Consider the following 12,560-nt stretch of genomic DNA (forward strand, 5'->3'; position numbering starts at 1 on the left):
AAACGTGTCAAAGGACACAACACTTCCGTTGTATCCCTAAAGATCCTGCATCGGTTAGATGCAATTGAGAAGCAAATCAAGAGTTTAAACAAATGTCAAAGAGCTTCAAACTCCTTCTGTCAAAAGTTTGGTGATCGCCTTCAAAGAATCGAAAAAATCCTGGCAGAAAAATATGAAGGAGGCTTGGCTGATGGGATAATGTTGCAAGACGAGATAGATGAAATAAAGGGCTATATAGGAGAAATCTATGAGTTGGTTCGCAAGCACTGGCCAGGGTGTTCTTTGGAAGACCATGCAGAAAAGTTGCGAGACCTTGCTAAGAGCAATAATCGTATAGAGGATGGAGTGTGTGAATTACTGGCTCAAAGGAATGCAAGCGTGCTTGCACCTGAGAGCATTTGCCTCGATGTGCATGTCGCATCTCTAAAATTTTGTCTCAATAGGTTCTCTGCAATGTTGAACCTATTGAATCGTCGCATGAGTTCATCATCCAATGCATAGTGCTCTTAGCATATCAGGTGATTTCAATAACCTTTTGTCGGATCCTCCGATAGATATGTCATTCTATTGTTGGGTTTGAGGATTTTCATGTCATTTGGACTTTTGTATGCCCCAGGATAATGACATAATATGCTCTTTCAATTTATATTCTTGCACATGTAAGATTATATTGTTGCTTATGTGATGTTATAATCTTCAAATTTTATATTGAAATAGTGTTTAGAACAAATTTATCTTGAAGGAAAATCTTTGCTAAAGTCTTCCCTAAAAGATAGGAATAAATTTTAGTACGCATAGGACATAAAAGTATGCAATTACTAATATCAAAGTACATTTTTCTTTTTATCTCAGGTTTTTCTCGACAATGGTACTTGCAACACATTCTGTGCCTAGAGATCGTGTATTACGTGCACGTAGAGAAATCCTCAAAATTACTAGATATAAACGTAGGCACGTTGCAAGAGTTAGGACTGAATTACATGTTCGTGACCATGCAAGAGATATGTATGAGCAACATCATGCAAATGGAAACTATATGGATGTCGGCATCCCAAATCAGCTATATCAAAGGAATCAATTTCGCGCTGCATCTTGCTCTGTTGCTCATGATTTGGTATCCTTTGAGGTTCAAATGTCTACCGCAACTCGACAATACAATCCTAATGGTGGCTTCAGTGTGCGTAGGCAAATGCTTAATGTTACGAGAGCTGAACGTATGCACATGACAATAGTTAGAACAGAATTGTAACAACTGCATCATGCTACCATAGATAGAGATAGATACAATAGCATCCAAGCTACAAGTGACCAAATGCCAGTTGCACCATTGTTGCCGTTGGAAGTTCAACCACCTCCTATTCGTCAAGGAGACAATGCAACTATCCACAATATAGATGTTGAGATGTTGGATAACCATGAATTGCTACCCTTCGGAGTGGGGGTACGTATCACAAGTCCACAAAGAAATGGAAACACAAATAATCCAAATGGTGGATTAAGAAATTGTAGGCAAATGCTTGATGCTACTAGAGCTGAACGTAGACACAGGGCAAGAGCAAGAACGCAATTACAACAATTGCATCGCATTACAACAAATACAATTGATATAAGTGCTCAAATGCCTGGCGGACCATTACTGTCCTTAGATGTTCAATTGCCTCGCCTTATTCAAGAAGAGAATGAAGCTATCCATCATGCAGATGCAAGTACTGAGATGCTACATGACCAGTACAATATTCAAGCTCCTATATTTCTACCTCAAAATGGAGGATTTTGTTCAATTCTCCATGACATGCCACCTAATTTGGATATTCATCCATCAGTAACAATTTTGCTCTTCCAAAAACCAAATTTGCATGCAATTGGTACCCTTTGCAAGGTTTGTCACCATTGCATGGCTAAGTTGTGGCATGATGAAACTAAAACAATGCGTACAACTTTGATTGGAAAGCATTGCTGTAGAGAAGGGAAAGTAATTTTTCCACCTCTACAGCAACCACCACAACCTCTGTGTAATTTGCTTGATGGCACACATCCACAAAGCAGAGAGTTCAAAAAAAAATATACGTGCTTATAATAGCGCATTGGCTTTTGTTTCAATGGGTGCAAAAATTGATGAGCTTTTGCCTCAAAATGGAAATGGTTATACTTTTCGAGTTCATGGATCAATATATCACCGGATGGGTTCCCTATTGCCAAGTGAGGATGGACAACAAATGCCAAAGTTTTCACAACTTTATATTTTTGACACTGATCATGAGTTATTGAATCGCATGGGGGTTTTACCTGGGCTTTTGCCAGACTTACTACAAGAGCTTCAACAAAAGATGCATGATCACAATGCTTACGCACAGGCCTTTATAGCAGTTGGTGCAAGCTTGCAACGCAATCCATCAGTAGAAATAAGAACGTATATTTTTCAAAATCGATCCACGTCTAGACGATATTCAGTTCCCACTGCAAGTGAGGTTGCTGCGATCATGCTTGGACAAGGTGATGATGATATACTTGATCATCATAGCATTCAAGTTCGCACACGACAAGGCCATTTGATTTATATTTCTAACTTGCACAAGGCATATATGCCATTGTTATATGTTCTTCTTTTTCCAAATGGAGAGGATGGATGGCATACTAAAGTTCCATATGCATTTATTGATGCTCATATTAATGCCAATAGTCTTGCAAATAAAGATTGTATCACTCAAATGCAATATTACACTTTTCGACTTCAGATTCGAGATGATACTAATGCATGTCTTTTAAGGGGTGGTCGCTTGCTACAACAATACATTGTCGATGGTTATTGTAGCATTGAGCAATATAGATTGGCTTGGTGTCGTCATAATCAAGCAACATTGCGAGTTGAAATGTATAGGGGATTGGCTGATATGGTCAATGGTTCGGATGCAGTTGATGCTAATATCACTGGGATTGGTGTGGGCAGGAGAATAGTATTGCCATCTAGCTTTACAGGTGGACCAAGATTCATGTACCAATTATATCAAGATGCTATGGCAATTGTACGTAGCAAAGGTAAACCTGATTTGTTTATCACCATGACATGCAATCCTAAGTGGTCTGAAATTACAGATGCTTTGTTGCCTGGTCAAACTCCACATGATCGACCAGATTTAACTGCTAGAGTTTTTCATTTGAAACATAAGGACATGATGCAGTCGATAGTGAAAAAGGAGTTGTTTGGTAAAGTTGCTGGATATGTGTCCGTCATAGAATTCCAAAAGAGAGGCTGCCTCATTCACATACGCTCTTGATATTAGAACCATGCTTTAAGCCACTAGAAGCACGTCATTATGATAGACTGGTGTGCGCTGAGCTGCCTGATAAGGAAAGGTTTTTGGATTTGTATCGAATTATTACTAAATGTAACATACATGGTCCGTGTGGTGAGTTCAATCCAAAAAGCGCTTGCATGGTGGACGGAAAGTGTATAAATGATTATTCCAAAAAGTTTATACATACAACTACAGTTGATAAATCTGGTTATCCTTTATACAGACGTCGAGAGGATGGAAAAACTCATAATGCTAATGGTAACCTCTTGGATAATCGATGGATAGTGCCTTACAATCCTTATGTGAGTTCCAAGTATAGTGCTCACATAAATGTTGAGGTTTGCTCGACAATTGCAGCTGTCAAATATTTGTATAAATATGTATATAAGGGCCATGATCGAGCAACCATTCGGTTTACAAGTACGCGTGGTTCCGGTTCCAATGATATTGACGCAGAAAATATTAATGCACAAAATATTGATGAGATTGAGAGGTACTTAGATGCACGATATATTTCGGCTTCAGAAGCATGTTGGCGAATATTTGAATTCAAACTTCATGATGAGAAACCCGATATTCAACGATTGCAAATACATTTACCTGGAGAGAATACTGTTTTGTTTCGTGACTCTAATAACATACGTGATGTGGTGCAAAATGAAAATGCTCAAAAAACAACTCTCATAGAATGGTTTACATGTAATCGTTTGCACCCTGATGCTAACACAGCTCTCTATCAAGACTTTCCAATGTTTTGGGTTTGGAATGCACGCAAAAAAATGTGGACAAAGAGAAAGCAAGGAAACACATGTGGTCGAATATACTTTGTTTCACCTATGTGTGGAGAAAAATACTATTTGCGGCTACTACTCACTGTATGCAAGGGTTGCACATCATTTGAGGCATTGCGTACGGTTGATAATGTGGTATATTCAACTTTTAAGGAGGCTTGCATTGCAAAAGGAATGTTGGAAACGGATGATGAATGACAAATGTGTTTGCGTGAAGCTGCATTGATGCAAACCGGTGCTCAATTAAGAAATTTGTTTGCATCCATCTTGGTATTTTGTTTGCCTGCCCGACCTGGGGCTCTATGGGAAGAGTTCTTAGGTCCGTTGACAGAGGATATAAAACATAGACTCTCCTTGCAAAATAGGCGAAATGTTGATATGCAAGATGAGGCCAATAATCATGCATTGATGCATATTCAAAAACTTTTAGATCAACATGGTCGCAATTTGGCAGAGTATCATGGATTGCCTGAGGTGACAATGCAAGAATATACAAATCCTTTGATCCTTGATGAACAACTATATGATAAAGTAGAACAAGAGAATACATTCTTAACAATGCAAGCTTTGTTGAATGATGGACAAAGAAATTGTTTCATGGAAATAATGAATGCCATTGATAGTGGTTTGGGTAAACCATTTTTCTTAGATGGCCCAGGCGGTTCTGGAAAAACATTTCTATACAAATGTTTGCTTGCAAAGCTTCGCAGTCAAGGTCGCATTGCAATAGCTACAGCATCCTCTGGTGTTGCTGCATTGCTTTTGCCACATGGTCGTACTGCCCATTCAAAGTTCAAAATTCCATTACAGGCAAATAATAATTCTACATGCAATATACATGTTCAAAGTCATCTTGCAGCACTGTTAAAAGAGGCAAGTCTTATTTTGTGGGATGAAGCTCCTGTGTTGCATCGTAATACCTTTGAGGCACTTGACAGAACTTTAAAGGATATAATGCAGTGTGATATGCCATTTGGTGGTAAAGTTATTCTACTAGGTGGAGATTTTAGGCAAATATTGCCTGTTGTACCAAAGGGTACCCGTGAGGATATTATCGGTGCTGCTATATGTTGTTCCAATTTGTGGCAATATTTCAATGTTTTGAAACTTACACAGAATATGCGGGTCGCATCAGATGAGGGTCAGTTTGTTGCATGGTTGCAAGACATTGGAGATGGAAAAGATTTAACACATACTAATAATATATTGCAAATTCCACCTGCATTGTTGTTGAAGGGAGGATCTATACAAGACTTGATCAATTTTGTCTATTGTGAAATGAATTGTGTAATTGATTACAAAACGTTCTTTAGTGGACGTGCCATTCTTGCACCTCGAAACAATGATGTGGAAATGATAAACAATCATGCATTGCAACTGATGCCGGGAGAGGTTAAACAATACTATAGTGCTGATTCTGTGGATAGAACCGAGGAGAACTCATTCCTCTATTCTGTGGAATATCTAAATTCCCTTGACCTCGGTGGAGGTATTCCTCCTCATATCTTGTTGCTCAAAGTAAATGCTCCAATAATATTGCTCAGGAACTTGAATCCTTCTAAAGGTTTATGCAATGGTACTAGGCTGGTATGCAAGGCTTTCAATAACAAGGCCATTGATGCAGAGATAATTACGGGGACTAATATTGGTGACAGAGTTTTTATCCCGAGGATAACTTTCATCCCAACTACACTGGAACTTCCTTTCTCAATGAAACGCTTGCAATTCCCAGTCCGTTTGGCGTTTGCAATGACAATCAACAAATCTCAAGGCCAAACGTTATCACGTTTGGGAATATATCTAAAAACCCCAGTCTTTACTCATGGTCAACTCTATGTTGCTTTCTCCAGAGTAAAGTCTCCGGATAGATTGAAAGTCTTGATTAATGAGAAAGAGGACATGGTAAATGGTACAATCAATATTGTATATAATGAATTTTTACAGAAAGTATTGTAACCTCTATTTTTTCAAAAGTGTAATGTTTGTTCTCTCATATTATATTTGCATAATGTTTTTATTTTAATACAATCAACACCTTTTTTTCTTCTTTGTTCACATATCTATAAAATGTAGTGTTGTGCTTTCTTATGTTCTTTTTTAGTAGTGAGTTTTTCGTCGATGAAAAGCAAGTTTGACTTATTTTCTCTGATTTAATACTTTAATGTTTTAATCATATCTCTCATGTATGCATAGATATTCATGATTTTATGTGAAGTTAGACGTATGTTTGTTTTACTATATGAGAACATTGTGTTTAAATTATTTCTACCATAAAAGTTATTTCCTCTTTCTATCATATTATATTTGCATTAAATTTTTTGTGCAATATCATCAAAGTGTATTTATTATTTTTTAATCATATATTTTTATGTTTTCTAATTTTTATTGATAGATGGCCCAAACAATATTTGAATATTATCGTGCCTCTCCTTATCAAATGAGACTTCAAGAAGCATTGCGAACTATTGCTACGGATGCTATTATCCAAAGAACTTTGGCTAGGGTAATCGAAAGATTACCCAATGATGGATTTACGAATGGAAACACTCCTTTATATGTAGAAATTTTATATTTTGGATGGATCCAATGCTCCTATGTTAGACAAACAGATGTTACTTCATATCTCGGTCCCATACTAGACACATACCGAATGACTGGAGTAAATGGGATTTTAAAGATTAATCATGTTTTGTAACTTTGCATTAGTTTCATCCAAATTCCGCTGACTGCTCTACTAATGTGAGAGCCAATCATATCACGTCCCCAGGTAATACTTACCATTTTCATTAATTAATGTTTTGCTTTATAAATTTAATATCTTTATTTCTAAAGTTTTTTTTTTCGTTTTTAGATGTTGCAGCACAATCTGCGGCGGGGCGTGTCACAGCTTCGCCCACATATGTTCACCGTGCTAGATCCACGGTTGATAATTCATCTAAGAAGAGAAAGCTTTCTTTTCGATGGTTGATTTTCTACAGTACAACTATCTTTTTGAAAACATTTTATACTTTCTTTTCCATTTACCTGTTGTTATAGTTGGAATTCTTTCATGATATTTAAAAATCACTTTTGCTTCAGTTATGTTTTCCAATTATTACGGTTGAGATAATCAATGTTATTGTATTGAATTATTAGATTTTATAATGAAGTTAAAAAATTGCAAGACTACTTGATTCATTACTAAGTGGAAGAATGTGTGAACAAATTAAAACATTTGTGCTTCACATCCAGGCGCAAAGCATCGGGAGAAAGTTGGCGCGTAGCGCCGGCCCCGGTGCGAAGCGCTGGGCTGAGTCTAGGCGCGGAGCGCCTAGTTTAATTCATGGGCAGAATTTTGGAAATCTTGATGCCATATACTAATGTAAAACATACCTTCTTTTACTAACAAGTCTTTGTATATATACTTTCCTATCCTACAACTTGACCAAGTCCTATCTAGAAGACTCCATATGAAAGCTTGATGCATCCCCTAGGTTACCATAATTGAAACACGTCATCTATTTAATTACATGACATGATATATTTAAAAGAAGTGATCACCTTGAGTCATATCCTAATTTAGAATCTACATCTAGCTTTTAAGATCAAGCATCATTGAATATAAATAGATCTTAAGTGAGTGCAAAAGTCAACATGCCCCTATTTTAAGCAAAAGCTACCCATGTAGGCTACCCATAAAGATAGGCCTCCGACATTTTTAGCTAGCACCTTTTTCCTTCGTTCATAATCATATTCCTATAAGAAGCAGACCTCCCTTTAGTTTATGTATTTAAGATCATTTTATGCATATCTTTGATTTGCAATATTTGTGTATCATTAATTGACTTGCAGTTGTGCATTTTAGGTTGTCTATGCTCAAGTTTCTTTGCGATATGCACATGCATTATTGCAACTCTCCATTATAGTGATTTATTCTACTATCTAAATTCAATAGATACTAGAATTATATCATTCTTCCCAAGCCCAATAATTGTATATCCAAAGTTATGGTGCCAATATTTAAGGGTAAGATTCTTATATATAACTAATTGTGATAATTGATTGGGAGTTTATTGGTTATCAAGACTTTAGTCTCTAGTACAAATGGGCATATTATGACTTGAATGTCTAAATCTATGTAGAAGATTTGCTGCTAAACACATTACTAACTGTGAAAAGATGGATTGACTAAGCTGGAAGAGGGGCATCTGACTCTTTCATGGAATAAGTCAATCTTTGGGGTGAATGAGGTTTAAATTGTTGGACCTATGTGTGGTCCATATGGCAGAAGGCCATATCTAGTAAAAGTGGATGCTATTGATAGGATGGAAGAGACTTGTTTTTTAGTTTCATAGGTGAGGAGATTTTTAGGAGCTTGTGTATTTCATCTTATCTAGATACCTCATTTGCGCATATTGTAGATGTTGTGTACCATCTGTTGAGGAAAGGGTAGAAATTCCTATGGGATAGAATGCACACAAAGGCTATGAAAAAGTTTAAGAAATTGTTGAAGGTTGCACTCTGTTTGAGAAAAGTTGATCATGTAGATGGAAGACCCATTTTTATGATTGTTGATATAGCCCTTTTTAGACATTGGTTGGGCTATTGGATAGGATGACAATGAAGGAAATGGATCTACAATTAGGTTTGGGGAAAAGGTGTTGAATGAGAGACAAAGAAGGCATCCACAGATTAAGAGAGAGTTGTGGAGAGTAGCATAATTTATATTAAGCTAGAAGTGAACGGCTGTTAAACCAATGCTTATTTTTTTATAAATAATAACAAGCATGTTAATGAAAGAGACATGTGGTAAAGATGCAAATGAAGGATTAAACTATCAGCTACTATGCCTTGTGCATGAATTCTTATTGATAAGGAAATCAATTCAATAATACAATAATTATGTTTCTTAAATATGGAAATTTTGTTGAGAATGTCAAAAAATGAAAAATAGTGTGTCCTTGAATTATTGTTTTCCACTACTACATATTTACCTAGGTTAGTTGGAGTTTCTAATGAGAGGTCTATTATACTATAAATAATACTACTAGTCAATTGACATGATTGCTTGGGATGGCATGAGAATTTGCTATTTACACCTCAATGGTTATCAAGGTAGTAAGTTAGAAAGTAAAAGAGTTAGTGAATGATACTAGAATTACCCAAAACTTTTTCGAACTAAGCATCATAACCTTCAAATGCATGCAATTAGATGGTTACTATCTCCATTTCACCTTTAAGTGTATTAATTCTTTTGGTCTAAACTTTTTGTGCTTTGAATTAATATGCTATGGAAAAGGGTTTAGCTTAATGGTTGACCCTTGTACCTTGTCTCAAGTTGGCATGACCCTATAACTAAGATAACAATGAAGTTGTAATTAGTCATTGGACAATATGAGATATTAGTATTGTTTTTAAGGACAACTAAAAAATACATTTGGAAGTGTTGACAACAAGGAGATTTCCATTTTAATGGTCTTGCTCTAACTTAGTCTCACAACTTACATCACATACTGCTGGTTTTACCATATGTATTAAGCTCAACCATGAGTGTAGTAGAACCTATTATGGCACCTTTGAGAGGTACACAAAGTTTCTTTGTGTTTGTGAGCTAAATTTGATCATATAATTTTTCCTTACATAAGCCCTCTCCTTGTGCATATAAACTCAAAGATCCACAATCCTATCCTCAAGAGCTATTGAATTTCTTACATTTGATACCAATATAGCCTTTGTACTCACACAATCTTTGAAGATACTAACTATTATAATCATGTATCTTTGAAATACGAACTACTATTATTCCATATAGAGCTTCACAATTGAAATGTAGAGCTTCCTTGGTTTTCCCAAGAACTGTAATAAGTGTCACTTCTTCAACAATAATAAGAAACATGGTTTGCTAAGTATATCTATAAAAACAATGTTGTTGTTAAGTGGTATCGAATCCAAAGTTATTGTCTATTGGTATACTTTTTGATTGACTATAATGAAAGCTTTATTCCAATGGGTTTGAAAACCACAAATTTCTCAAGGAACTGATGAAGATATACTTAAGGGGTTATGATCATTGCATGACATTTTTCCTTATATACTTAAGTTTTCATATCAACCAATAATATAAGCCTTTGCAAAAAACACTAATGTTTAGAGCTACATTTGATAAACAATCAATTCGACACACTTTGCCCATTAAGATATCTTGAGTTATAAAAGCTACAATCTTGTGTTCTTAGGAAACAAACCTACTAAGGGTCGGGTTGCACCTAATGTGAGTTATAAAAGCTACAATCTTGCGTTCTTAGGAATCAAACCTACTAAGGGTTGGGTTGCACCCAATGTGAGTGGGGGGTGCAGAGAGCTATTAACTCCACGCACATAGGGTTGTGCTAAGTAGTGCCAAGGTTAGTGGGTTAACTCGAAACCCACTCGCCTTGTAAAAACCCTTTAGAAATGCAAGGCTAATAGGTTATAGCAATGTTAATGAATAGGCTCTCGACCTTTTTGTCGTTGTTAGAGATGGTGAGCCTAGAAGCCAACCTCCATAGGGGGGGCAATTTGACACAAGAATGATGTTTCATATTGTTTTGGCTTGAGCTATTCCTAGTGCAGCCACTTGTTTTAACATGCGTACTTTTCCTTACTCTAAACCCCACTACCCTTCGTGTGATGAGGCTCTAACCAAAGGTTTAAATAGATTCCCTTATCACAAGGCTAGATGGATAGGCAATTTAGACTTTAATTGCATTATTAACTATGGGGAGATTTTGTTTGTGTTGCTTGATATAAGTTTGACATGCAATGACGGAAGCTCTTTGGCGTGTAGTTGAGGATGCTTATGATGCATGGCATGTTTGTAATTCAAGCTATGGAGTATGGACTCACGGGCTTTAAGAGATGAAGGGTTATACTGTGAAACCATGGGCAGGCATCGAACCGCAACAAAAGGCAACGAAGGACCCCATGATGAGCTACATCTTGTAGTCCTTTGCACTGGAGTCGCCTGGTTTACTGGACTGTGATTTTTGGCCATTGGAGTTTGTTACTAATTTGATCAAGGCATCCTCATCATACCACCTTCTTCTTCGCACCACTAAAAGCATAATCATCGTCAAAGTTGGGCATTTCGGGCAAGTCCTCAGCTTTTAGGAATGGTACATGGTCCAATTGGAAGTTTTGGAAGAATCGGCCTACATCATCTAAGTAAGGGTTAATGAAGATGAGAGTCTGGATCAGTTAGGGTTAATGAATATTATGTATGACAGTAATATGGAGCGGTGTTCATGTTCTTAATATTGGGATGCGAATACTGTAAGCCGCAGAAGGCCTTCGACAGAGTGATTAGATAGACAATACGGAGGTGGGGAAGTCAAGTGCTGTAGTATGGCAAGCGGAAGCCTTACCACATTCAGGAGAGCTAAGGTGATGATCACGGCGATTTGTATCCTTACTGGCCGCTCGATGACGTTCGGCTTCCTCGTTGCCGCCGTCATCAGCGCCGCACGTGGGGGATTTCCGTTTGCGTCTGTTGGCGGCCCCAGCGGATGCTGCAGGAGCTGGCCGAGGAGGGCTGACCGGTTGGCGGCCGCCGCCCAGCAGACTTCGACCAGACGATGCTGCCGGAGCTGGCCGACGAGGGCTGCTAGGTTTGCGGCCACCGTCGCCGCGCCCGCGCCGATTGGTATCCGTATTGGCAGCGGTTCGATGACGTCCGGCTCTCTGATCGCCGCCATCATCATCGTCGCCGCACGCGGGGGCTTTTCCTTTTGGGTCGCTTCCGTCCCCGTCCCCGTCCCCGTCCCCGCCACCGCGCCGCCGACGAAGACTACTAGGCCAGCGGATGCCTGCGCCGCTCCCGCTCCCGCCCCCGTCACCGCGCCGACTTCCGCCTAACCTCCCGCGCGGGCTGGTGCTGCCACCACCAGCTGCCGGCGAACCGCCGCTTTTCCTCGGCTTTTCCTCATGGGGCATATTTGCTGGCTCATGATGATCATCGACAGGCGCCAATCCCGCCAAAGGTAGCCGAGTTGGGGCCTGCCTCGGGCGAGCTGGCGTCCGCTTCCTTCGTCCTCCCCAACTTCCTCTCTCTTCTTTTTCGAGAGTCATTCGTCTGTCTCTCAAGTCAATCAACCTGCGCACTGCACGAACAGTAACTGCTATCTCTTGGGAAAAGACGCAACCTTAATTTAAGAGCTTCGTTTAATCGCTGAGACTAGCGGCTGCGCCGTGGCTTTGCTTCAACTTGTCGAGTGTTCATTAAAAACCTTTTTTCCCACCCAATGGAAAATAGGATAAGGGCCCTTAGAGACTCGTGAGTCGTGAGGAGGCTTCATCAAATAGAGGCCCGTGTAAACGAGCCACTTACACACAAAATTCAGAATCAAAATACTTTTGTCTAGAGATTCTTGCAACCTATAAAATTAGCTTGCTTGGTAAGCGCTCTCGCTGTTGATTGAAAGGTTGAACACAGTCAAATTTGGTTCTTAACGAATTA

General features: G+C 38.5%; 2 protein-coding genes across 2 annotated transcripts; one reads left to right on the forward strand and one right to left on the reverse strand.

The window, feature by feature from the left end:
* Positions 1-2,099: 2,099 nt before the first annotated feature.
* Positions 2,100-7,447, forward strand: LOC148035573 (uncharacterized). Its single transcript, XM_087678823.1, has 7 exons — positions 2,100-3,223; positions 3,520-3,995; positions 4,305-5,829; positions 5,938-5,989; positions 6,794-6,854; positions 6,939-7,009; positions 7,319-7,447. Exons 1-7 carry the CDS (start codon positions 2,100-2,102, stop codon positions 7,445-7,447), a joined length of 3,438 nt encoding a protein of 1,145 aa, XP_087534949.1.
* Positions 7,448-10,121: 2,674 nt separating this feature from the next.
* On the reverse strand, positions 10,122-12,227 carry LOC148035574 (uncharacterized). The gene is made up of 2 exons (XM_087678977.1): positions 11,470-12,227; positions 10,122-11,256 (listed from the first exon to the last, which is right to left on the reverse strand). The coding sequence occupies exons 1-2, from the start codon at positions 12,170-12,172 to the stop codon at positions 11,135-11,137; spliced, it is 825 nt and encodes a 274-aa protein (XP_087535103.1). The 5' UTR covers positions 12,173-12,227; the 3' UTR covers positions 10,122-11,134.
* Between the last annotated feature and the right edge of the window lie 333 nt (positions 12,228-12,560).

The sequence above is a fragment of the Lygodium microphyllum genome, chromosome 5, assembly GCF_053477565.2.
Source record: "Lygodium microphyllum isolate KBCC chromosome 5, Lygodium_microphyllum_v1.1.10, whole genome shotgun sequence".
Lineage (NCBI taxonomy): Eukaryota > Viridiplantae > Streptophyta > Polypodiopsida > Schizaeales > Lygodiaceae > Lygodium > Lygodium microphyllum.